Source organism: Vidua chalybeata, chromosome 1 (genome assembly GCF_026979565.1).
Source record: "Vidua chalybeata isolate OUT-0048 chromosome 1, bVidCha1 merged haplotype, whole genome shotgun sequence".
Lineage (NCBI taxonomy): Eukaryota > Metazoa > Chordata > Aves > Passeriformes > Viduidae > Vidua > Vidua chalybeata.
Window position 1 is genome coordinate 118,473,745 of NC_071530.1, and position 27,892 is coordinate 118,501,636.

Sequence of the window (27,892 nt, forward strand, 5' to 3'; positions counted from 1 at the left end):
AGGTTCATGCTGGCTTGCTGGCACTGCTGGAGGGCAAAAGGAAGCCAAAGGATCTCCCTTCTCCCAGGCAGACAGGTGGGGCAGTGACCCCACCTGTCTTGGTGTCACAACGATGGCAGAACCACAGCATGAAGGAATGAGTCCTTGATGCAGTTTGTCCACAGACTCTCACTGTTTCGGGGTCTTTTAATCTAAATCTCTGAGGTTTGTCTGCTATAATTTATGTTGGTACTACTGATTAATTTGGAACAGAAGTTATTATCTAATTCATATGTCCTTTTATCCCATGTTTCTCCAGGTTTGCTACAAACTGTGGAAGGTTTTGAGCACAGTGCAGCTCAGGGCACTGTCCATCCTCTATTAAAAAGAAAAGGGCAGACATCCTCCCTCTGTCTGGTCTTTGTAGCTGGTTCCTGAAATCTTATGTCCCATATATTTGATCTGCTCCCAGTGACTCACCCTTGGAAATGCTTTGAGCTTTCCTCTTCTGCTGTGATTTCATATGTGCAAAAGAAACTTTCTAAAGATGTCATTATCTCCTGTGCTGGTCTTTGTTTTCCTGGAGATCTGAAACCAACCCTCAGACTGTTTTTAGAAGGTCTCCAAATACTGACCGCATATGGCCTGTCATCACATATGAGGTACACAAAGACAAAGATATATATATATATATGTATGTGTGTGTTGAGTGGAAAAAATGTCAGTCTCAAAAGCCAAATGTTTTTGAAAGCACTTGTCTCTGTTGCAAAGGCTCTCTTTGGCTGCATAAATTGAGTCACACACAAGGGTAGTCTCAGTGTTTATCATGGAGTGTATATCGATCACAATAAAATCATGAAATGCAAAATATAATTTGCAGTTTGCACTTGTACAGGTAGGAGGGCTTCATCTTATGGCTGGCTTGTCGGCTCATTAACTTGTTGCCAATGTAAGTGAAATCTGAGTCTCTGCAACATGCTGGCTTGTAGGTGGGAATGCCGGTGCTTGCTACCCGCTCCCAAGGGACTGTTCAGGCAGGGTAAATGGGCACAGACAAAAGGTAAGATTGATGGAGAACCTCCCCTAGCTTCCCCAAAGCATGCTTAGCTAAAAATGCAAATCTTTTCAGCCAGAACAACAAGCAGAGGTAGCAGTTTGGGAAGAGGGGAAGGATGCATCATTATTTTGCCCTAAGTCTCACATTTGGGTGGGCAGAATTGGAGACGGCAACCTCATTTTTGTTAGGATGTTGTATTGCTCAGGCACCCACCAGCTCTGTCCTCTTCCAGCAGCTGGGCTGTTATGGGAAGCCTGCAGGTGAGTCCCACCAGCCTCAGGAGTGGGGAGCTGCTGGAGGCAGTGGGGTGGGGGTGGATGTTGATCCCTGCCCAGGGAATGATGGGCAGTTCCCAGCTGCTTCAGGCAGCTGCCAGTATAGAGGTCTGCCCAATCCTGGGCTGAGTGGTGGGGTACTTGCTCACCCCCCAGGACAGGCAGAAGGTGGGGTGGCAGCAGGCCAAGGCACTGTCACCTCATGGACCAGGATGCTTCTCACCACCCACCATGTCCAGGACAGGATGCCTGGACAAGGAGTCTGCTCCTTGCAGAGTGCACTTTGTCTCTGTAGGCTCGTTGGAGAAACAACTCATGTGGGAGCATGTTTTTGACAGCATCCTCTGGCCAAAATAAGATTTTTCTCTTTGTTTTCCAGTCAGGCGAAAGAGCCACAGGGCTGATTTTCTGAGTGACACACAAGAGCTTCACAACTCTGGTACAAGATAAGAGGTTGCAGAGGGGAATTCTGTGAATGCAAAAGCCAGAGATGTCATTATGGCATTGAAACCCGAACCTGGGTTTCAATCAAACAGCACTCAACCTCTCCTTCCTCCTCCAAATCCCTCTCCTAAGCCCACTGCTTTGCAGCCAGCTTTCCAGGTTCCAGGCCATCAGTCCACAGGCCACAAGCTGTTATTCAGCTGCAAAATCGTGGAGTTAGAAGTAATGTCTGTAAAAGCAAGCCTATATTTAGGAATTAGTGTTCTGGTTATGTAAACAAAGCCAGGTAACACTCCAAGACAAGCAACACTGAAAAAAATAAAAAGATTTCTTCTTAGTGATGGCTGGCAGACATCCAGATTTTCTGTCTAGGAGGAGTCCCTTGAGAGATGGCTTGACTTGGTGACTCTTCAGAGGTGGACAGCTGTGTGTGCTGGTGGTCTTCCCCTGCAGGAGTGGAAGGGGAGGAAGAGGAGGGGGACAGGACTGCCAGGGAGAGACAGGAGGGTGCCAAGCACTTTCTCAGTGTAAGTTCTTTGAAGCTTATCCTAAGTAGTCCCTGCTGAAGACCAGCTGCAGGATCTTCCTGTTTCTCCTCAGTGTCTTGGACTTGGCTCTTCTCTTCCTCCTGCTTGCAGAGTGGTCATACAATGTGTGGCTTTCCTGGCACTTCTCATCCTGCCTTTGCAAGTGTGGTCAACCCTCTGCAGTTCTTTACCTATAATTTATTGCTGTGGTTCACAATACCTTCTCAGAAAAACCTGTACTGATTTTTCACATGTCTAGACTACATGTTCCTGCCAGAAAAATATTTCAGCTCAGGCCTGGTTGCAAAAGATGGGTTTATCTTTGTTTTGTTGACTCCTCTTTTTTGGTTGTGCTGTTTGTTACCAGTGCCATGTCAGCATGCTTCAGCACACAGAAAGGGGAAAACTAGCAGCACACTGTCCTCCACCTTGTTGCCACCAGATATCTTCTGTAGATGCATCAGATGTCCTGCTCAGTCACTTAAGAGAAGGCTTCTGGGGGTTACCATGGCTATGTATAAAATCACCAGAATCACATCCCGGAGGCAAGTTACACCCTGAGATGTGCCTCAGTTCATTTTCCAGAGGGCCAGCATGGCTTTTTTTGCATGCCAGGAACACCCCCTTCACTACATCAGCATATGCAGATGTTTTTGTGTGCTGACATTTCTAGCCTTTGGCTTTTTGCTCCAGAATTTCTCTGTTTCTGCCTGTGCAGTAAGGTGGAAGTTCCTGCCCTGTCAGATGAGGATGGCTTTCCTCATCTAATTCAGAACCCCTTACTGAAGCAGGTTTTGCTGTGCAAGGGGCAGCTGACTCAAAGTTAGGAGGGCAAGAATGAGGCGTTCAGATTCCTCCAGATGCAAAAGTCACCTCTGACCCAGCTATGAGGGGAGGGAAAGAAGAGAAATATCTTCTTACAGGGAAGGCTCCCTGCCAGCCCTGCCAAAAGCCCCAGCTGTCCGCAGCTCAGCTGCCGGAGCAGCTTCTCCCACTGGACTCCAGGCCCTTGTCCACACCAGGCAGTAGGAGCAAAGGTGTGATTTCAAGTGAGTTTAACTAAGCTATAACTAATTTCCTGTGAATGCGAGACTTAGAAAAATCGATTTGTTTCTATGGGACTGCTGACAAATATGTGTAAGTTTACACAGGGGAATTTCCCTTGGTGGGCTGCAAATGAGTACAGTTCACTCAAACACTTAAGAAGCATGTGAAGCACTGAAAATAAAATAGCCAATAATACATTTAATTTAATGTTATTTATTACAATTGCACGCAGAAGATAGTATTCATTTTCATGCAGAAATCCATTAAAGCCTTCATTTTTATACTTTCCTGAAACGCACAGTTTCCAGACTGGTGTTGCATGCAGACTGGTGTTGCATGCAGACTGAGGGCCCTGCTTTAGAATGGCGGGGTCTGTCCCTGGATGCATGGGGCACTCACTCAGCTGCTCTACTGCATTTTTCAGATGCAAGCCCTATATAGTCATAAGGCAGAATTAACATTGAAGGTTTCTACAGACACTGAACTGAGAAAGTATTGTAGTTGTTGACTGAAAGAGAAGAAAATATTCTGATTACATGTACAGTATGGTGGCAAAGTGTTTTTATACAGTAATGCAGGGACTTTGGCTTAAATTTGAAGATGAGGTATTTATTGCTTGTACAGTTGTGTGATGAATTATTGGCAAGTAAAAGCACAGATGGCTTTCCCTTAAGATCAGGCATCACATGTCACAAATTATCTGGGAAATTGTCATTTTAAAAATAACTCTGGAACAAGTGCCAAGCTGAAAGGGATATCAGGGTCTAATAAACAGATATAAACACAGCAGTGCCCAAAATGAAAATATATTTGAATTAAACTATCAGAGAGAGAGCAGATACAATTAGTACCTATTCTCTAGGAGCACAAATGAAAGCCTTTCACACTGTATTTCTTCTGGTTTTTTTTTCTCATCTGGAAATTCAAATGTTTTTCATGCATATTTAACCTGTCCATGGAGTTAATGTGCACAAATGGCACAAAGTCACGTTGAATTTTTATGTTATAGCTCCTAAGACCAAAATCTTACCAGAACAAACTTAAGCACAGTTATAGGCAGGCAATTTTGTTTGTCTGGTTTTCAACGTGTTGAGATGTTTACACCCTGAAGTGTTCAAGCTCCAGAGCAGCCATCACTCCTATTGTCTTCTCCAGTAACCACACGTACTTCACACCTTGGAAAGGTAGGATCCTGGTGCCTCCCAAAACACATGGGCAAAATGACATCCTGCCTCTCCTGGCCATGGCTGCTCACTCACAACAGAGTGTCTATTAGGCTGCAGGATGTGGCTGCACAGGCTGGGAAAAGCCCTTCGGTCTCCATTGACCTGCAAAGATAAGGGAAGGGAGCGGATGGCCTTTGCTTATCGCTCCCAGCTCCTCAAGGGGTGAAGGCTGCCATGTGTGAGTGAGGAGAGCCAGGGCCTCTCCAGCCTCCCCCCTCCCCTGGCAGCCGTCACCTGTCCCAGCCTGTCCTGCTCTCACGCGCATATATGGGCACGGCAGGACGGCAGCTCGTGACGCAGCGCTGCTAAAAACAGCCCCGGCTCTGCTCGGCCCTTCGCTCAAACAATGTCCTCTGGCCCGAGCAGCACAGAGAGCCTCTGATCGCAGCACAGCCTCGGACGTACTTCACGGGAAATTAAGCCCAAAACCTCTCCACAAGGCCGTGGCCTGAGCGTAAGCCCCAGGAAAAGCTAGGGATGAGCACCTCCCTGAGCTACAAGTCTTTCTCCAAAGAGCAGCAAACTATGGATAACCTGGAGAAACAGCTGATCTGCCCCATCTGTTTGGAGATGTTCACCAAGCCAGTGGTGATCCTGCCCTGCCAGCACAACCTCTGTCGGAAGTGCGCCAGTGACATCTTCCAGGTAGGTTTCTTCCCACAGAGAGCTCTGCTTCCCAAGCAGGACTGGCTGGAATGAATGGGAAAGAAGATTTTTTACATGTTTTGGTAGATCAATTTTAACAGTTGGCGAGAGAGGGTGGGGGGAGTGATTTAAGGCCAAAGTTGAAGTATCTGGGCGCCAGGGCTGAGCTCACAGCAGGTGAAAGTGCCACCTGTTGGCTGTGGTGACATGGCCGAGCGTGAGCTGAGGGACTGGCCCCTCGCCCAGCAGTCACCAGGTGCTTTCCCAGGGGTGACATGTCGGAATTGCCCTCTCATTGGGCATAGTGACAAATGGTTTCCTACCATTTGGTGCTTTTTGGAAGAGGCTTTCATGGTTTTTCACGGCCGTACCTCCCTCTCCTTGTGCTGCTTGGCAAGAACAGGCCTCCAACCCCTACCTGCCGACCAGGGGAGGTACAACTGTGGCATCGGGAGGCCGCTTCCGCTGTCCCTCCTGCAGGCACGAGGTGGTCCTGGACCGACACGGTGTCTACGGGCTGCAGAGGAACCTGCTGGTGGAGAACATCATCGACATCTACAAGCAGGAGTCCACAAGGTAACAAGGGAATTTGTATCCTTCAGAGGACACATATGAGGTTGATTTAGTCATTTTTGTCTCTTGGAAAGCTCCTGCCATGCCTGACTGTCTGCTGCACCATGAAGTCAGCTCTCAGTGAGGGCAGAAAACTGTATCCAAATAGATGCTGAGCTTCCCTGCTTCCACTTATGGCAGAGGATTGGGTCATATTTATTCACATGAGCAGCACTTACCTGTGCAAGCAAGGCCCTTGAGGTCAGCACAGCTACTAACATGATTAAGGGAAACGTATCTTGGTTAACATCATTTATTGCAAAAACAGTTCAGACAATTATTTGTTCGTTCTCATGCTAAAGAAGGGAAATTATTTCAAATCCTGAGGTACAGACAATGCGAACAGAAAGAAAACTGAATTTCACACAGAAGGTACCCTGCATCATAATGCCAAATGAAAATTCTGTTAAAAATATCTCCATTCCTGTCAGTTTGGGATGTGAACTTATGAAATCAACTCTTATTTATGAGTCCATAAAAGAGAAGGAAGAGTGATAAACAATGCATTTCAGAGCTGTGTGGCTGTGCACAAGAATCAAGACCTCAGGGCAGAGGAATAGGTAAATTCTTAAAAGTAAGATTACTCCTGAATGGAAATTTCTTGCATTTGATGTGTAATGGATCCAGAAACAGAAAAATGTGTTCTCATCCTTATTTCCTTGGGATGGGTAAGATTCATGGTACCACTGTGGAGAACTTAGTAGGGGGGAAGGTGAAGAAGATAATCCTCTCCCTCTACTTTGCTCTTATGAGGCCCCACTTGGGATACTGCATCCAGCTCTGGAGTTCTTAGCACAAGAAAGACATGGACCTGCTGGAGTGAATCCAGAGTAGGGGTACAAAGGTGCTCAGAGGGCTGGAGCATCTCTCCTCTGAAGGAGCTGGAGTTGTTCAACCTAGAGAAGAGAAGGGTCTGGGGAGGCCTTAGAGCACCTTCCAGTACCTAAAGGGGGCCTACAAGAGAGCTGGGGAGGGACTTTTGACAAGGGCATGAAGTGATAGGACAAGGCTTTGAACTGAAAGAAAGTAGGTTTAGATTAGATATAGAAAGAAATTCTTCACTATGGGGGTGGTGAGGCACTGGCACAGGTTCCCCCAAGAGGTTGTGGATGCTCCATTCCTGGCAGCGTTCAAGGCCAGGAGGGGATGCAGCTTCACACAGCCTGGGCTAGTGAAAGGTGTCTTTGACCAAGGTAGAGGTGTTGGAACTACATGATCTCTCAGGTCCTTTCCAACCCCAACCATTCTATAATTCTGTGATTCTATGATGGAGTTAACCTGGCCCCAGGCCACCAAGCAAGGAGCTCTCACCCAGGGAAGCTGGTTTTTGTCACCAGCATGGATCCTTAGAGTTGGTTCTGTATGGCAAGGTCTTCTGTTCACCTGGAAGGGGAAGAGGTAATCCTGGCCACGGTCCCTATCAGTCTTCTGATCCTGCCGCAACAAGGAGCTGGACTTCCTAGGGACAGAGAGACAGCATCACTGGTGCAGGTGGACACAACCAACAGAGCCCAGTCCCTGGGATGGCTGAGGACACTTCCTCCAGGAGAGAAGGACAGTCACCAGCAGAGAGAACACTTCAGAGCCTGACGGTGGCTTTGGCTATTCTCAACTTGAATCTCTCTGAGGACTGTGGCAGCTGGGCATAGGTTGGAGCTCCAAAGCACTGGAGGGCACGAAGTTGGCTTAAAATTGTCCTTTCTGCTGCCCTTTGTGCTCTGTGCCAAGTAAAGGTCAGCTACCCCCGTGTGTGTCATTGATACTCAAATATTATTTTAGTCAGGAAAATCTCAGAGGAAATGAATCAACAAAGCTGCAAGGGTGGACTTTGCTTTTGACCAAATAAGCTGGACATGTATGGCCTCGTGTCTTCCTTAGTTTTGCTTTTTTTTCAGCTCACAGTTTTGTTAAAAAAAAAAAAAAAAAAAAAGACAGGTCCTCTTTCCCCTATAATTCATGGGGAATTGGATCAAAATGCAGCTAAGTAGAAATGTAAGAACAGATTTAGTAGATTTTTTTAAAAATTCCACCAAAGTTAAACACATGATGAATAAAATGGGAGAATGGGGGGGGGGAAGAACATAGATTTGCTTATATATTTGTCCAAGAGATTTGTTTATTTAATCTGTTAAGGTGCTTATTTAACCTGTATGTATGTCCTTAGAATGAAAGTCATTGTCAGGGTTACATAGTAGTGGCAATGCATAGCAGAATTATCTAAACTATTTGGCCCTCTGTGGGCCTCAGCTGCCTATCTCCCTCTGCCTAACATTCCTTGGGCTCCCCTGAGAGTGTGAGCAGATCTTTCATGGCTTTTCCCAGTGCTGTCCCACTGAAAGCAAAAAGTCAAGTGATATCAAGTCTTCCCCACTTCTTCCTTTTTATACCAGTCTCTTCCATGGTGACAACTGGGGTCTGGCAGAGATACACAGGAAGAACGGTGCAATGTGATCTTTGCCTCCTTGTTCTTCCCAAGACAACCCCTCAAACTGGCAGCACATGTGATTTCCAAACAGGAAACTCTTCCCATCAAGTTCTCCTGTGGGTATAATTCACTATAACTGCATGTGCCAGAATGAGGCCAGCTCCCATCTGCTTTTCACATGACCTTAGAGTAAAGGGAGAGTAAAGGGAGCAAGGGAGCAAGATTTGACTAGCTTATTTCAAAAGGTTTGGTTGATTTATTTTATTTTATTTTATTTTATTTTATTTTATTTTATTTTATTTTATTTTATTTTATTTTATTATTTTGTATTTTTTGTAATTGGACTTCCTATTTGAATTAAGGAATTGGGGATTTTTTTAATAAAAACTGGGGCAGGAGCTGGACTGAGGTTTGGAGAATCTGCCTAAGCCCTCATATGCAGCCCCTCCTATCACTAAGTATCACATCATATGGTCTTTTATCCCATTGCTCATCAAATTCCAGCTGATGGCAGCATAGCCTGTTGCCCAATTTAGAATGTGTTAGCAACACAAGGGAAGAGTTCTTCAAGCAGGAGTTGGCTGTAAAAAGCTTTAAAAGACAGCAAAGGACTGAAAACAGTGGAAACTGAGTTGGCTAAATATTAAACCAGTCTTTGAAAATCTGTAGGCTGCTGATCACCTAAACTATCTGAGGAACATCAGGATCCCTGCTGTCACCAGGAAATGGTAGCAACAGGAGGCTCTGACTTTTTGTGAAATCTGGCAAGTTCTAATGATCTCAGCTGGCGATTCCAGATCAAAAGGTGCTTTGGGCTTTGTTACCCGCTGAATACTGATCAGGGAGGGTAGCATTCTTTCTGCCTTGCACTTACTAGGGAGAGCCTGAGGAACAGGCTGTCCTGGAAGCCCCAAGCACAGGTGGAGCAGAGTGTGCAGCAGGGACCAGGCTGTGCTGAGAGCAGCCTACATGGGCTCTGTGATGGTGCTGACGTCCTGCAGGGCCCCATAGCCAGCACCACCAGAAGTGTCTGTCCCTGACACCTCCGAGGTCTTAGCCCAAACTCCCAAGGCAGGATGTGTCTATCCAGGCCAGGTTGCAGGGGAGTCTGGAGATCTCAGACAGGCTGGGCCAGGGAAATTTGCTCCCTGACCACAGGTCACCAAGAGAGGAGGAGCCCCACAAGCTGTGCAGTGAAAGAGATGAGGAGTGGGATCATCTGAATCTTCTCCAACTCCCCACGAGACAAAGCCCCAAGCTCACCCGCACCAATAGTTTTCTTGGGTTGGGCATCCATGATAGTAGTGTAATGGAGCTACAGAAATCCTTATGTCCACATGAACTTCTATAGCCTTCTCATTTTTCAAGCCCCATTTCTACCCTCGGTATTGGTGGGTTTTTCATTGCTTTTGAGAGAGTCCATCATTGTGGTTGATTTTCAAGGACCACCTTCCTCCAAGGTCAAAATGGTCTATCCACATATATAGGAACTCAAGCAATGGTGACAAAACACCTGTGTTGATTAAGAGGTAGCACCTGATTAAAAAAAAAAACCAAAAAAACAAAAAAAAAAACCTCAAAAAACCAAACCAAAACAAAACAAAAAAACCCCAACCACATTAGAAAAGAAGCAAAAATAAGATGGACAGGTGATTCAGCGAGATTTTGAGACACTACCCAAGCACATGCAGATAAAGTTAGAAAAGCGGTTAAAAAGTGGTCTGCCTGGAACTGATTATGATGAGGGACATGGAGGCTAATGAGAGCTTCTACAGCTGCATCAGCAGCACAAGGAAGATTAGGGAAAGTGTGATTTCACTACTAGACAGAACAGGGCCCCCTGTAACCCAGGATGTAGAAAAGGCCAGTGTACTCACCTTCAGACTTTACCATTAAGTTGAGTTTTATTGAATCATAGTACCCTGAGACCAGTGGGAAATTATAGAGTGAGGAAGACTCACCTTTGGTGGAGGGGGATGAAGTTAGAGAATATTAAAAAAAAAAAAATTGACATCCTGATGGGAGGCATCTCTAAGTGGTGAGAGAGCTAACTTATATTACTGCAAGGTCACTCTCAATGATCTTTCAAAGGCTGTGGTAATTGGTACAGTTTCCTGTGGACTGGACAGGACTGGAAGAAAGCAAATGTTCCTCCAATCTTCAAGGAATGCAAGGAGGAAAATCAGGGGAACTACAAGCTAGTCATGCACAATGGTCCCTAGAAAGTATTTCATGCAAACCCTCCTGGAAACCATTCCCAAATATATAAATGACATGAAGGTGATTAGAAATAGTCAGCATGGATTTATGAAGAGGAAATCAACATGACCAATCTGAAAGCCTTTTATAGTGAGATGACTAACTCAGTGCATGAGAAGAGAGCAGTAGATACTGTTTATCTAGACTTTGGACTATGTCAAATGCAGTTTCATATCTTTACTAATGACCTGACTTGTGCCTCATAGAACCATGCAGATCCTCGTCATCCCCTGACCAGGTGCAGACACCAGGATCCTCGGTAAAAAACACTATCATAATTGGATTCAGGAATTCAGTAGAGGCCTTTCTGGATTTGAAAAAATCCTACAGAAAACATGCTTTCTAACAGCAGTTTTCCTAAGGTCTTGCTATGCTCTTGATGAAAGTGTGCTTCTTTATGTGTCCAGCAACTTTGCACTGCCTCACCAAATCACAGTCACAGAATGGTTGAGATTGGAAGGAACCTCTGGAGGTCATCTGGTCCAACCACCCGCTGCTCAAGCAGGACCACCTGGAGCCAGTTGTCCAGGACCATGTCCAGATGGCTTATGAGTATCTTCAAGGATGGAAACTCCACAACCATCCTGGGCAACCTGTGCCAGTGTTCCGTCACTCTCACAGTAAAAAAGTGTTTCCTGATCTTCAGAGAGTACCTCCCATGTTTCAGTTTGTGCCCATTGCCTCTGGTCCTGACACTGAACAGTGCCTGACTCTACCCTTATTACACCCTCCATTCAGGTATTTAGATAACCAAAGGTATTGGTAAGATCAAGGTCATTGTTAAGATTCCCCTTAACCTTCTTTGATCCAGGCTGAAAGTTCCAGCTCTCTCAGCCTTTCCTCACAGGAGAGCTGCTGTAGACCCTCAATTATCTTCAAGGCCCTTTTCTGGACTCCTTTCAGTATGTCAATGTCTTCATGTACTGGGCAGTCCAGAATAGGACCCAGTCAGTTCTTCAGGTGTGGTCCTAACACAATGTCAATGGGAAAGGCCTCTGGCACTCAAACACAGGCTTAGCATCTCAAAAAGAAGAGTCCAAGAATGAGACCACAAAGTTATCGGGATATTTCAGCAACCTGACATTTCTCTGGTCACCAGCAGAGCTGTGGTGAATCTTTTCTGTAACTGAAGCCATGCAGTCATTTTCCTATCAGCTATTCTTTAATCTCCTGTTTCAGAAGCAATCTCCATTTTAAACTTAGAGGTTGTGTTTCAGCCTTTGCTACCCCAACACAGATCTAGAGGATCCCATCTGAAGTCAAGGAGTGGTGTGCTAAAAATCTCTCCTTTTGCACTGCCTGGGAAGGAGACTGTAAATCGGTTTATTTCTAGTCTTTTGACACTTCAGGGCCCCACTGTTTCAGGGAGTTCTGCCAGGTTGTTTCCAGCTCTTTGCGGCACCTTTGAAGGTTGGCTGCTTCTGGCTGAACTTGCTTGACACCGTCACCTTTTTGCACTATGTAATGTGTCTTTCATGCAAGTGGCACCGTTCCAGTGTCCAATAAAATTCTAGTAGTTTCTGGCTCTGATCTTGTAAATATTTGCAGGAAGAGCTGCTATCTCAGGCTTAATTAATCACTTTGAAATTCACTGTATTGCACTCACACATGGGCCCTCCCACTGATGCAGTATGACATGAATATATTAGGGGCTGTTAGCAGTAAGCTGCAAACAATGTAAAGCATTTTTTATGGAGGAGACACACCTCTTTCAACCAGCATTGAAGCAATGCTTGATTTGACAAAGTGCCTTGTGTTAACGAATGCTGGAAGTCTGACCCACATAACAGAGGCTTTCTTCAGAAGTGTTTGTCTTGTTTTATTCTGGTATACCATGTTATATGGCAGATTACAGATTTTTCTTATGAACCCTTTAAATACCACGGCACTCTTGGATTAAAAAAAACCCACGAATGTGTGAGACATTTTGTCTCTTGCTAGATTTTTTTTTCCTAATGCATCTAACTGATCATATTCAGAAGAGAAATTCTTCAGCCTTAGAAGAGAAAATCTGTATTTCATCATTAAAAAATAAATGCCGTATCCATTCTACCAAACGTTATGGAAAAAACTCTATTGTAGCATAATGTAAAATAATGATTTTTTCCATACATTTTAAGTTTTAATAGAATGGCTGGTTGCCTCCTTGCTACAGAGTTCCATAGAAATGCTTTCTAAAAGGTTCCCATGTAATTCCATTAAATTCCATAGTTTCTAATGATGAAAAAAATATTTATATGATGCCATTGTTCCACTTGCTACAGGTAAGTCATGGTTATCTTTCCAAACAGTAGCAGAAGGGAATAATGGTTTGTGCTGAAAATATTGAACCTTGCCACAGTAACAGTGGTGACTTTTGAAGGCTTGAATCCCAGACACACTCTTTCTATCAGTTTACTGGCCCCTGTCTTCTGTACCACATCCTTACACACTCATGTGTTTGCCACAGATGTGCTCAGGGTGTTAAGCCTGAAGTGTGGGCTCAGGAAAGCGCCACCCTGCCCACACACACCAGACCAGAGCTGTCGCTTGCACTGGGAATGTTGGTTAAGTGGATCATCTGAAGGAAGCTACAACTAAATTATCCTAAGATAGCAGGTTGAGCAGACTTGTGTGTATACAGCCAAATGGTTTTGGTGAAGAGAAGATCAGACTGAGCTATAATGTGGCAACAATTCCTGGCTTAGCAGAGGAGAAGAACACTTGTGTGGCCCATGCCCTTTCTGCTGGGTACAGATGAATTAACTACTGCTAAAACATTTGACACTGTAAAGTTAGACATGTGCCACCTGGGTGAAATCAATTTGTGTGACACCTTGTTTTGGTTGCTGGCCTAAAGTAAAGACTGTAAGGACCCAGTGCTGGTTAATATTGACAGTCCTAACCAGGGCCTCACAAAGCTCAGCAGCAGAGATTTAGAGGCCTAAAAGTTCATCAGTATCTTCAACTCTTGCTTAGAGTTAGTCACCCCTATAGCAGTTTTGCTGCATTAAGTGCACAACAATTTGCATGATGAACCAGAATGAAATTACATGTTTCATATTTCAGACAGATGTTAGATAACATGCTAATTAAAATACATGAGTAGTCTGAGTCCAGGATTAGTGAGGTTATTTGAATTTTTAAATATGAGCAAACATTCTGTCACACTCCCAATCACATTCCTCATTCATATGGGAATCCACACATGAAGTCATGTTGCTGTAGTGTCATCGCATCATATTGTGTCATTTGAGCTGTATTAAGCTGTACCATTGTCTCTTTAGTCATCCCATGTGGCAGGTTTGTCTATGCTGCGTATTCAGTCAATCTTGGATGCTGCTACACAAATGTACCATATTTCATGCTAACACTCTAAGTGGTGGTATTAGAAACTCATGAGCACCATCTTTGTTTTAAACAAATGTTTTCTTTTGCAGACCTGAAAGGAAGTGTGACCAGCCAATGTGCGAAGAGCACGAAGATGAGAGAATTAATATTTATTGTCTGAACTGTGAAATGCCCACCTGCTCCTTGTGCAAAATCTTTGGTGCTCACAAAGACTGCCAGGTTGCTCCTCTCACAAATGTTTACCAGCAACAGAAGGTAAATATCCTTTTGTTTCTCAAAGTACTTGAAGAAACTGACAGGACCATCAACAGGAAAATATTCCCATGACCTTCCTACGAGTTTCCAAAAGGGTTTGGGGTTGTCTTTGCCACTTATGTGTGTGACTGAAAGGCCCTTATAAATCTGTAGAAACTGTTTAGAAACACAGGAAAATATATTTATGAGAGATCACACAAAAATATACTACAATTTGTCCCAATTTTGATGTGGAGCTGAGGATTTCTCTTTTGCGTTCCTAATCCCTTTTTGCAGTTCTTTTAGATCAGACAAACAAGTGGCATTTCCAACACTAAGAACTGGAAAGACAACAGACCATTTCAAATCAAATAGTTATCTGTCAGACACTTTTACATTTAAGCATGCCATTTTTAAGAAAAGTTAAGTGAAAAACCTCCTCCTGCAAGTGAATGAAGGAATATTCAATAGTTGGCAGCACAGGATGTACCTAACATCTTCTGCCCTTGCTGTCACCAATAAAAGACTTGTTTATTTTTAATACAGTGTTAATTTAAAACCTGACTCACTGGGTTATCCTCCTGAGATAAACAGCTCATTTTTCTGGAGGGCCCCAGTGGGGCAAGCAATCAGACAGGCCAAGTTTGCAATCCCAGCCTCCAACTTTGTCACAGAGATGCATGTGTGCATGTAAACTACAAATGAGGAGTTACTTTAGGAAAGGAGTTAAAAACATCCTTTTCAATCAAAAAAAAAAAAAAGATGGGAGAAGAAGGAGAAGTTTTTTTGGACTGAATCCATGCCCCCAATCACTAATTTTGCATGGAGATTTGCAAGTTGTGTCTTCCTTTCCAGAGAGCCCATGGAAAGGGGCTGTCATGCCCAAGATAAGAGGCATAACCTGGAGGCTGCAGGATGCATTCTTCAAAGGAGCCTTTATAGAGCTGTGAATGCCTCAAAGGATCCTGTACAGAGCTGTGGAGGCCATGAACACAGTTGTCTCTGTTACTACAGTGGTGTGCCAAGGGCCCCTTGCACCCCCCAGCACCTTCCCCAAGTTCCCTAGGACTGCCTTCTTTGTCTATCTTAGGGATACCTCACAATCATCTCCACCCACACACTCAGGTTATTTCTTCCTCCACTCATTTCCCTCGTGTCAGTGGCTCAGCCTCTACCTTCTTCTCCTCCTTTTCTCCTGTCCCCTCTCACCACAACCCCAACCCCACTGCCTGCATGCCAGGCACTCTGTAACACCTTGCTCCCTCCAGGTCCATGAGCCACCTCTTGTCTATTCCAAGGCCAAGAGCCACAGTCCTCAGGGAAATACCACAGTGCTGTGGCTAGACCCAGGCACTGAAAAAACAACCATTTGCAAGGCTTTTCCCTCAACAAACCCAAAGGAAATATTTGGGGCCTGTTGAAACAGCACTTCAGACAAAAGCATCTAGAAGAACTTCCTAGAACAAAGTGATTCAGTCTTTCCAAACCACAGTTTGTTTTCCATTAAAATTTCCAAAATGTCAATGTTTTCATAGTGTGTTGAGGGAGGAAAAAAATGTCAAAATTCAAGCAGGTATCTTGTGGACACATAAAGCTCCAGTTTTTCTCAGTTCTGGTGGAAAGGTGAAGTAATATCATGGGTATGGCTTATTTGTCCCCTGTTCCCCACTGTTAGATGTGTCACCCTGAAGTGCGACAGCACCTAACACCCTTCTGCTTGCTTTCCCCTTACTGCCTAGTCTGAGCTGAGTGATGGCATTGCAGTCCTGGTGGGGAGCAATGACAGAATGCAAGGGATTGTCACACAGCTGGAGGAGACCTGCAAGACAGTTGAGGTAGGTGCCACCTCTTTAAATGCAGTTATTTCAGTGTGACATTGCATCTCTTAAACTTCTGGTAATGATCATTCTTCAACAGACCTCACTTTACCCAGATGCATTCCCACATTGTTTCACTAAACCATTCCTTGTGGCTTTGTACATTATCAAGATGTACTGCCTCAGCCAAAGAGTACATCCTGCTCAGGACCTCTGACATTTGCTATATGGTGGGGGATAAAGAGTAAGGATAATCCATATCAGCAAGACTTGCTCAATATTCTTAGTGGGATAGGATCTCACTGACGTTAAAAGCAGATCCACCAAAATGCCATCAACTCCCAGCTCATTTAAGATCTAAGATCAGATTCTTAGATTTACATGTAAGACCATCTAAGACCTTTACATAAAAGATCAGTTAGTCTGAAGCCTGACAGGTCCTGTGAACAGAGCCTTAGTCTCAGCCACAGGGTAAGGCACAGCATGGTTCACAGGTATGTCAGTATTTGTTCTGTATTTGGTTGCTTTGACTTCTGCACAGAAGTAGTATTTTAATATGGTGTCCTTTAAGGAGTCTTGTTTTGTTGCTCATGGGAGAGAAGAGCTTGGGTTCTTACTGGACCTTCTGGTGAAGGTCCCACTCTGGAAGAGTTGGAATTAGTTTTGTGTTATTCAATAGCAGAAGTGGCTTTCACTTCCTCTGAGAGCTTTACATCAGCAAAGCAAATATAAACATAAACTTTGACCAATCTGAGCATCACAGAAAAATAGGCTGAATGGAGTTCATATGAATTGATTTTGTGATCAGAATTTGATGAAACATCTAGTGAAGGAGTTGCATCCCTCTCAGCCCAATTAGAATTATATTGACCCTTCAGAGCTGGAGCAGAAAGGAGGAATGATAAGGAAAAATAAGTTAATCCAAGATGTACAGATTCTAGTTAGTAAGAAAAAACAATTATACAATCTATGTACACAATTCCAAGCAGGAAGGAACAGAAAATGTCTGAGTTTGTTTCAAACACAAACCCATTGGCCCAAGTAAAAGAGAGAGCACATTAATGGCAATCAGAACTTTGTAGCTGGGAAGCCTTCATGCCACAAGGATGAAATTGGCTGCTATCAGGACTTTGAAGGCAGAAATAAGATTTTCAAGTAGGTTAACTGCAGAAATTTGAATTATACAAAAGCAAAAGCTTACACTCATTTGAGCTGAACTAGCTGAACCAGAAACAAATCTTCAAACACCTAGTCTGAAGTATGGAGAAAACACTGTGCTAAAAATACCTAAAAAAATACAATAGTTTCTGAAACTAGCTTCTTCAGAGTGATCCACTCAGTTTAAAATCTAACCTTTAAAGTCAAAGCCCAAAGAAAATGCAGCCATTTTACCTTCTGATGTTTTATTAGGCTTTTCACCTTTAAAGTCAAAGATTGCAGAAAACAGATCTTAGAGTTTACCTTGGTACTTCCATGTTACATTTCAAGCAAATCACATTTCCTATTATGCAAGAGCTTTGTCTGAATTGACATCAGTTTGTCCTTGAAGAAAGAGACTACAGCTGGAACTCAGAAATGTTTACACATGGAAATAACACAATCCAGGATTGTCTATTCTTTCTGCTTAACACTTTGCAGAGAACAATAAAAATCCGCTTTAGCAGAAAATACATCATTTTACTTTTAGCTGGAATAAGTAATAGCCTACAGTTCTACATTTAGGCACTGTTCCTGTCCAACCTTAAAAATCAGAAAAGCAAAAAAATAGTTGTACATCTCTTAACTGATTGAAAAGTCGACCTTATTCACATATTATACTGAAAATTGAGAAAGCAATATAAAATGCTAAATACCGGAAAACTATAATCAATAATTAGGTTCTCTTTAGCTCTATAAATGAGTCAAATAACAAAGGAGAAATTACAGTGTTTTTTCAAATGCTAAGAGCATAGGCCAGTCAATGCTTTTGGAACAAGCAGTGAGATTCATGCTCAGCAGCAAGGAATCCTTTCTTTTTGATGTAGCTGTGCTTTAAAAAACAAAAAGGCTGAGAACCTTTTAGAATGCAAAGTCATGTATTTGTTAACCTCTTTCATTACACAGAATCTCATTAGAGTAATTCCATCAGGCAGAGGCTTCATCTGGGAACTTTTTATGCAGAAAGAGAATATTTCAGCATTTGCAGTTAGAAACCCATTTTGCACTCTCACTCATGAGATTCACAACTCTGTAATATCTGCTGGCAGGAAATATTATCTATTAGTGCTTAAAGACAGGGAAGGATCTCTCAGAGCACCCTGCTATCACTCGCTTGCTCTTCTTCCCCTAGCACTTGTCCTGTGTCAAATGACAAAGATAGCACTCACCTGTCTCGAAATTAAGGTTGTTTTACAAGTGATATGAGCGACATTTCATGTGGAGAAAGCTAGGAGAGGAGTGAGAGAAGATTATTTGAGGTCTGAACATAGAAGGACACTCAGAAACCATGACCCTGTTGGTTTGAAAACTTCTTTAACCCCACCCTGTAATTGCACTTTAGGAATTAGTATTTAGGAATTTCTGGGAAGTGACAAGGACTCCCAGAAGGGCAGGACAAGCCTGCACCCCCTGCAAGGAGTGCCTGTTTAGACTACCCCTCCTCAGTGGGAAGCAGAGATGGATACTTGGGTCAATGCATCAAGATGTGCATTCAATCCCCTCTCCACCCTCATATAGACAGTGATTTTTAGCCAAAGGTAGATCTTTGAAAGGCTTTCTCCTTTGAATGATACAGAGCAGACTATCACCACTCATAAGAATGAGCTCTGGCTGGAAGTCAAGAAAAAAGTGGGATTTTCTCTGGCCAAGTGCTGTGAATAGTAAGTCTTATCACTACCAAAAGTTCTGTGGGACTGTTAATAATCCTGTGGTGCCAGAATCTCAGCGTTATGCCTCAAGGGACAAAGATGAGGAATTGATTCAGCCTCAGTTCCTAGCAAAGAGATTTAAATAATCACCACCATCCACAACCAGGTCTAACCACAATAAAGTCATGCCCTGGGGCACACAGATGACTCAAGTACTTCTATTTGGTAGACCTCAGACATTATATATAATCTGTCCCCCATTTCCTCCCCATAAATCCTCCTTTACAAGTGCAGTCTGTTCTTTTGAGAGAGTGCTCAATGCAGCAGTGATCAAACCCATCCTCCTAACTCAGTGAAAGATGCTGCTGTCTGGTTGGAGGGACACTAGAAGTGTCTCAAGAAACGATGTGAAAATCAGTGCCTGAACATACGGTTGGAATCTGATCCCTCCTTCTTTGTGCTTCTGTCACGCACCATTTTCTTTGCAGAACCTCTACCTCATTCAGTGCACAGTAAATGGAATATAATGGACACCTCTTGTCCAAATAGAGTCTAAGAGGGCGTATATGAAAATCAAGCCCAGCCAGGATTGTTCCAAGTACTCTGGCAGAAAAAGAAAAATCTCCAGAGCTGTTTGAGATGCCCGCTCCTTTTAAAACCATTCTGTTCACGCAAATGGACCCAGCTGCTAATACAGTGGGAGCTTTTACTTTTTCTGCAGGCTTTGATGTATCACTACAGATATCATAAATACCTTTTTACTTTTTTTAGCAGACTCACAAGTTATACAATAACCTGTTTGGGGGCTTTCAGTGGTTTGAAACTCAGAGTTTGAGAAGAGTTTTTAAACTTCTGTTCCAACAGCTTGGACTTTGAAAATTATAAAAGTCTCTGGGGTCATTCAGAATCCTTTGCACTGTTCAGAAAGAGGAATTTCTTTGATGAAAATGCTTCCAAGTAACTGTAAAAATAGAAACCCTTTTAAGAACATAACATGTTTAACATAAACCAAATGATTCACAGGAATGCTGCAGACGACAGAAAGAACAGTTGTGTGAAAAATTTGATTATCTCTATTCTGTACTGGAAGAAAGAAAAAATGAGATGACACAAATAATCACTAGAACCCAAGAGGAGAAACTGGAACACATCCGCTCCCTGATGAAGAAGTATGCGGATCACTTGGAAGCTGTGTCAAAACTGGTTGAATCAGGAATTCAGTTCATGGAGGAACCAGAAATGGCTGTGTTTTTGCAGGTATAAAGTCTATAAATAGAGATAGAAAAAGAAGAATGGGCTTACTGAAATATTATTTAAGCATTTCTTAATTATAGGCCCATTCAGAGTTTGTTTGTCTTCAAGTGAACATGTATACAAACTCATTTTTAAACACCTGAATCAGTTCAGACAAATAACTGCTCTTCCTGAAAATCATATCCAAATCAAAAATATGAGTATTTGCTATTTGCACCAAAATATACTATCCTGTGTATGAATTTCTAGTCCCCTTAGAAGAAACAGGAATCCAAACATTTTCCACGTCACCTTTATTTTCCCACCAATACCATGGCGGGACAATATGTTCATGTGTACATGAACTTCTAGGAATTATAGGTTTCACTTGTAAATTGACAAAAGTATTGATTTTTCAATAATCTATGCTAAGCTACATTTTGATACCTTTACCTATTTTTTTTTTCTTACTGTAAATTCAAGAGAGATGAGTAGGGAACCATTAGCAGACCATCCAATGAATTCATTGGTGTAGAATTTCTGTCTTGCAATTTTACAATTCCTCTATATTAAAGGCTGGAAGGGCATTTTCTACCAAACAAAACAAAACAAAACAAACAAACAAAAAAACACAGACAAAACCAAAATAAAACAACCAACACTTACTTTAATCAAAGAATTGCCTTTGAAGAGTACAATATTCTTCTGAGTTAAATAGAATTTTGTCTCTCCCAAAGGATGCCCTTGGAGATATATATATATATATGTATATATACGGATAGTCAAAGATGTAATTACTGTGACTAAAGAGGGTAACAGACCAAATGTTTTTCACCACAAACACAACCAAAAAAAAAAAAAAAGAAAATAAATATTTCTGTTTGGGTTTTTTTCTACCAACTGTGCATATTTCCCATCATATTCCCATTTTAATTAAAACATCTTTGAAGAACTGAAAGGTTTACTCAGCTGTATACTAATTACCATCCAAATTTCATCTCATTCCTAGATGTCATGGCTGTCACTTATGAAATCATTATTAGTACTTTAAAAAGCTGCCACTGTAAGAATTATTTCTCAATGCATAAAATCTCTGAAAAAAATTGAATCATTTAAGAATAATTTCTTTTTTGTTTCCACAGAATGCCAAAACATTGCTACAAAAGTGAGTATTTCAACTTGAGACTCTTGTTTTTTATAATCACTTACAATTTATAAATTTATCTTCAAATCCAATGCCAATAACCAATCTCTATTTTAGAATTACTGAAGCTTCTAAAGGATTTCAAATGGAAAAAATAGAGGATGGGTATGAAAATATGAACCAATTCACAGTGAACCTCAGTAGAGAAGAAAAAATAATACGAGAAATTGATTTTGACAGAGGTATGTAATTTATTTCACCAAAATTTCTTTCTTATATGGCAGCTGTGTGTGAGTCACATGATGATACTGAGTAGGAAACCTCAAATCAGATATTTCTCTCTATGCCAAAATGTAACCAGAGCATTATGTATCAATGATAAACAAATCTAGGTTTATTTCTCTGAGGTGCTAGAATGGCCCTGCACATTCTTTAGGATAACTAGTGTGATTATACTAAAGAAAATCCAATGCTAGAGGCCTTCCTCTGGAAACAACCTGAGCCACCACTGCAGACCACAGGATTTGTCAGATGGCACAAAAACAACAGTTTGATCAAGTTTGACAGTCTGGTTTAGGCACGTTCATATCTCAAACTTCCAGTCATGCACTGCAAAGCACTGACCCAGTAAAGAATTATGAGGACAGCTTCAATGGCATTAAAAGAAACATATATTCCTTGGAATAAGGACTTCTTTCATGACAGATTGTGCCAGATTGTAGCATCTCCCCAAAATGTGCAGGGCTGTGCTGCACATCCCTCATGAGGATAACTACATTGACAGGAATTTCTGTCCTCCTTCCCATGGAAAGGGCCAGCTTAAGATTTTAACCAGCATGTGTATTCAGTGTCTTCCTTGCCCCAAAGCTCCTGCTGGCAGCTCCATGGCAGTGCCCAGTCCAGGCTGGTGGGAGCAGGCTCCTCACCAGCACCCCCTCTGCCAGGCAGAAGATTGTCAGTGACTTTGATGTGCAAATGCAAATGGCTTCTTAATTACCTAAAGACTGAAGCCATCTTCACATGGTGCTCAACCTGTCCTTTTACACGTGTCCTATCAGAGGAGGAAGGAGAAGAAGAAGAGGAGGAGACAGAGGATGGTGAAGGCTTGGGTGAAGTCCACACAGAGTCATCAGGAGAGGAAGAAGAGGAGGAAGAGGTGGAAGAGGAAGGGTCAGAGGGAGCACCACAGCCACCTCAGCAGGACCCTGAAGCACAGAGTGCAGGGGGAGAGCCCGTGGCTGAGCCCACTCCAGCACCGGTGCTGGCTGCCCCAGCTGGTCAGGTAAATGTCTCTGCTGCCCCATTGCCCTGCCAACTTTGCTGAGTGCACCTGGCAGAGCCAGAAAATGCTCCCCTGTGTCCTGTGGGCACCATAACTCAGGAGCAGGGCTAAGGGAACCAATGCACTGGAGAGCAAAATTATTTATTGCCCTTGTACGCATGTATGCAACTTTACTTCAACCTGTGCATGTGTCCTTGATAAGCAAAAAAAAATAGCTGCTAGATAAATTAAGATAAATATGGGATACATAAGTTATAAATAAAAAAGACTCCGTTTGGGAGTTAAGTGCATTATAATGAATGTTCTGTTTGCTGTGATTTAACTCAGACTAACTGTTATAAATGAGATGATTGTTAAAATATTTATACTAAGAGAATTTGGCATTCCCTCTGGATTTAGGAAGCTTTCCACTACCAGTTTTTAGATTATACTTCTCATCTGTTTTCTGTGAATGGCACTTGCTGCTTTCTGCTCTGATCATCCTTGGGATATGTCTAGGTAGATGCAGGAATATCATACACCAAACAGGAGAGGAAACTGTCTCTCACTACCTAACAGCAAACAGGTTCAGGGTGTGAATATTTTAGGCCAACACTTTTCTTATGGAATTTGATTAGAATGAGACCATAATTGCTGCATATTCTAAAATATGTACATTTTAAAATATACTTCATGTGCTACTTTAGTTTGCCTTGCATACCATTAACTTAGCAAATTCTCCTCCTGGACAATTTACTCAGTGAAGTTGCTGAGGTGTAAAGGCTGCTGTGAATATATTTGAAGAGGCCTGTGTGAGAACAAGAAAGCACACAAAGGATCTTTGATTGTAGCAAGCTCCCCACATAAAACAAGTGATAATAAGTACTGTGGATTCATTCTTCCTTTGATCTAAAAACATGTGTGAGTTTTCACCAGTCATGTGAAGGTGCTCTTAAATCAGGCTTTATTGATTTAATAAAAATGTGAAGATTTGCACTGACTTGACTAAACTTGTGTTCCCCAACTGATGCAGGGCTTTATGCAAACAAGAACTAGACATAAGCAATTCTGCCCACCAACATGAATTGTCTAATTTCTAAGGCTAAAGTGAGAAAGGTACAGCATGCTGCTCTAGAAATTGTAAAATGCCATTAGGAGATAGTCAGGCGTGGAGTCAGACATGGTATGTGGGTATTGTTGTGTGGGGGATACCTGTATTTGAGTTTTTGCCTTCTGGTGTAAAAAGGCAAAGCAGAAATGCAGTGGTGATAGCAGACTGTGTGTGCAGAAACCCCAGGATCTTGATGCAGGTAGAGAGGTGCAGTTCATCTGGCTGCTCCTCTTCCTGGCAGAGCAACAGTGCTTGGCTTACAGCATTGGTGCCAAGGCTCATGGGCAAATGCTTCTCTCCAGTATTCCCTTTATTATGACTGCTTGTATCAACAGACTCGTTGGCAAAAGTGTTATTCTTAACCTAAAACCCAACAAGCCATTTGAAGGTACCTACACCTGTCATTCATGGCTGGTATGGGCTCATGAAACTCTTATGCAGAATTTAAGTTCTAAGAATTGAATTGAGGGTTTATCTGAATTGAGAAACCCGTCGCTCACTCCTTTCTCAGCACCCCCTTACCACTAGTTCTACCCTCCTTTTCTGGTTTTGGGTTAATTTGTTTTCTTTCTCTTGTGTATGTTATTCAAATGATAGTTGCTTTTGCTTTGCATTTTAATTGCAATTCTTTCAGATCATATTAGTAGGACAAATCTATGCTTGCAGTGATATCTAACAAACACAACATGCAGAACAATGTGACTACAGCAGGAAGGTAACGTGGTGCACTCTGCTTGTTCTTCTCTTTATCTGTCCTGATTAAGGATGTTGTTGTGACACCAAGTGATTCTCAACAGACTCCCGAGTCTGACACTCAAGTGCCGGCCACAGCAGAAACCATCGATCCCTTGTTTTACCCTAGCTGGTATAAGTCCCAATCACGGCAACCAAGCAGTCCAAGCTCAACCCCGGTGAGTGGGCTGGGGAAAGTAGGGACTCCTGTTTCTCTGGAAACAAGTGCAAAGAAGGCAGAAGCCCCGACAGCAGCAACAATCGAGGAGAGTGCACCAGGGAGTGGTAAGGAAAGTAATGCCACTGCAGCGACGTCCAAGGTCAGTGCTCCCGAAGTCACCCCAGAGGGCTGTGACGTGCAGCAAAGCGGGAACAGCAATTGTTAAGGAAAATGTGACTTCATTTTCCTCTGCATGCTAAAGAATAAGAGCAGTTTCAAAAATATGAAAAGAGCACAAACTGGATTTATAGATGGTTTCAATGTGTGACAGGCTGACTATAGCTTCGAAGCAGCATGCTGGTGGTTGCTTGTGCTTACCTGCCAGTGCACCTTGCTTGTGCCAGATGTTATCCAAATTATTCATACACAGGAGCTATTGCAGAGGCTAGCACATCAGATATTTGCATGTGTTAGTGGCAGAGAAATCCTGTGCATGAGATTATTCTCATCAGCTGCTGACGGTCTATGTGCTGTCCTACCATGACTGGTTGAGCAGCTATGGCTTGGCTTCGCCTTCTGCAGGTCTGTGGCTGCACCTGGAGGGCTTCCCCCTGTGAACATGAAGCTGTGCAAACACCCAGAGCCTTCCTGTGTGTTTGGTTGCCTCTCAGTAAGGAGTGTGATTTCCTGGGTTCAGATCTGTGGCAGAGGATTTGCTCCAAGGATTCTTGAGACTTGATTAAAAGAGAGCATGAAGATAATACATTTCAGTTCAGTGTTAGACACCCAGCAGCATGATGGGATAACAGATACTGATGTGTTTAGTACAGGAGGATGTTTTCCTTAAAATGACAATATTAGAGTTGGTATAACCTGAATTTGAATAATCCTCCTTCAGCACATGTATACAAACTCCACATGGCCCAAAGATACAAGGAACAGGGTTGAGGGAGCTGTGCAAGGATTTGCACACTACACCAGGTCCTGCTCCAGTGTCTGGTGACCAGCCCATGAGCAGCACTCTGTAAATCAAACCATTGTAATTTACAGGTTCTAGCTGCATGTTTTAACAAAGCAATTATCTGTATGTGCACAATGAGAGGAGATTGTGTGTGAGAGAGAGAGGGAAAGAAAAAGTGGGTATTAAGTATTTCATGCTGTTTCCTTTAAGTCTGGAGATGACTATATAGCATACATCAGCAGCTATATAGTTAACAATTTTATGACAATAGATAAACAATCATGTGCCAGGCAAGTTAGGAGAAGGAGTTAGCAGAGATATGATAAAAGGGGCACTTCTGCTAGAGGTTTCAGTCAGTGATACTTGAATTTGGTGGCTGACTTTCTTAAAAAAAGCAACATTTGACCACTAAATTTCAGTGGCTATTTTTCAAGTCAGGGTTTTATTTGAGAATGTTTGAGTAGAATTAAAATGAAAAGTACTTTAAAATTATCAAATCTACTATGACATTGTCTTCTTAAGTATATTTGAAATGAGCTGGCAAAAAGTAAATTCACAGTGAAATTTATTGGTGCTGTTTCCTCTTATTAGTTACACTGATGACAAAGCAGTCTAACCTCACCATAAGTGGGTAAATTCTGTACTAGGTTAATTTCCTGGGAGCTTGCCTAAGTGTGGTCTGCGTCCCTCAGCCCCAGCAACAAGAAAAGGATCAAAACTTGTGTTTGATGTGGGCAGCTGTCTGAAAAACAGCAGCAGCCTAGTACCCAGCTTTTTTCATTGAGTATCAGAAGCAAAAACAGGCACATAGGAAAGATATCAGTCCCTGTTGACATGTGAGTTTCGGGGTGTTGCATCTCGATATTTTCCCAGATTACAGGTGACACTGGCATTTTGGAAGGAGAAGGAGGATGTTGAGCAGAGTAGCTCATGGTTCTGGGGATGTGGGAGGAAGGAGCAGGGGAAACAGCTGAGGATGGAATTGCCAATGGGCTGGAGACACAGCAAGAGATAGGAAAGCACAAGAAGCAGAAATGTGCAGAAGAATAGAAAGAGCAGTGACCGAGTGAGGATGATGCTGTGAGATGAATGCTGTGGTCAGATTTAAGGATCTGAGCTGAGCTGTGTCTATGTCACAAAGGAAATGACTGCTGTCATGGGGCAGTGATCATTTTCAAGTATGTGAACTTCAACTTTGTATTTTTCCTGCATGTGGTTTTACACAACCCACTCTGAAATGCTATATTCCTTTATTTTTTTTAAATCCCAGCTGATGTTCTTCACACCACTGTATTCACTCCCTTCCTCTAATTAAAGTATATCATGGAAAAGTGCAGTGGAAACAGAGCTTTTTCACGGAACATAGTGATAATGACTAGTTCATGTGATGACAACACTGGTGAAGCACTCTTCTTATTTTCTCACAGGAGTTAGCATTCTGCATAACACTTTTGGCATTTCTTATCATACTACATCGTCTTTGGAATCTGATTCAATACATGATTTGTACTTTCATGGGTAGGAAATATTTCATTTTACCATTAACTAACAGTTCAAATAGTGTATCTGGTAATGTCCCTACATGGCTTTAAAGGACTTTTTCCCTTTCTTCCTATCCAAAAACATCATGCTAGTTCACAACACGAGCTGCTTCATTTCTTCCTCCTCACAAATGCCACCCTTCAGCTTACTCCTGCATGGTTAAACATTGCATCTCCCTCGTTCAAAATGAAAAGAGACATTTACTCTTGCAGATACATGGGCTTGTATTTCAGTTGCTGTTCAGATGACCAGCAGGATGGAGAATCTGTTGACTGACAGATGTGAAGAACACCAATCTTGTTCAGTCCAACAAGTAGGGGAGGAAGAGCTGGGGAGTAACAATTGGCATCAGAGGGGTTAAGGTCAGGAAAACAAATCCACTGAATAATCCTGCTGCCAGGATTACCACAGAAAGCAAATCACCTGTGTTCCCTTGGGTGGATGGCTCGAGCCCCACTCTCCAGAGGTCCCCATGGACATAGTGGAGAGGGTCCCCTCACACCCCAGCTCACACAGCACACCCCACATTCTGTTCAAAGCTATCTCTCACACATTCCCAGTGAGGATGGAGTACCAGTCATGGCCCTGAAATGCAGCATTTCCAGGAATCCCAGCCAATCTAGACAAAGGCTTTTTTTCCTTAGGTCACATTAAGAGATGAAATATCCACAAGATTCAATGTTGATCTATTCTTCAGCACAAAGATGGCTTTCCCTGCTCACTTTCTGCACTGTAGTCTCAGCAGTGTACATTATATGGAGCATCTATGAAAAATGACAAATTATTATTCAGCTTTTATGTGCAGAACTTCCAGCACTATGACTAAAGAATATCTCTCCATTAAGAAAAATAAAAAGAGAGGGGATAGAAGTTATCATCTACACTTTCACTGCATTAATTAGCAAAAAGATTCACTGTCAGATGGTAATTTGAATTTGAAAAGCATTGGACAATGTGAATCTCAATTAAATGAATGGATCACAGTTTAATCTTCATTTACTTGTGTTTGTTTTTGAAAACTTGTT

General features: G+C 42.6%; 1 protein-coding gene across 3 annotated transcripts in view; it reads left to right on the forward strand.

Annotated features, from left to right (window-relative positions):
* The first annotated feature begins 5,010 nt into the window (after window positions 1-5,010).
* The window catches only part of TRIM55 (tripartite motif containing 55), a 34,682-nt gene continuing 11,800 nt past the window's right edge, over window positions 5,011-27,892 (forward strand). The window contains exons 1-9 of one of the 3 annotated variants that reach the window (XM_053949039.1): window positions 5,011-5,200; window positions 5,604-5,776; window positions 13,916-14,081; window positions 15,800-15,895; window positions 19,747-19,980; window positions 21,099-21,121; window positions 21,218-21,342; window positions 22,159-22,382; window positions 24,237-24,524. In XM_053949039.1, the coding sequence (XP_053805014.1) occupies window positions 5,033-5,200; window positions 5,604-5,776; window positions 13,916-14,081; window positions 15,800-15,895; window positions 19,747-19,980; window positions 21,099-21,121; window positions 21,218-21,342; window positions 22,159-22,382; window positions 24,237-24,524 (1,497 nt within the window). In that variant the 5' untranslated portion in view covers window positions 5,011-5,032. Of the gene's footprint in view, window positions 5,201-5,603; window positions 5,777-13,915; window positions 14,082-15,799; window positions 15,920-19,746; window positions 19,981-21,098; window positions 21,122-21,217; window positions 21,343-22,158; window positions 22,383-24,236; window positions 24,525-27,892 lie in introns of all 3 variants that reach the window. The other 2 variants (XM_053949047.1, XM_053949057.1) reach the window with 2 other exon arrangements.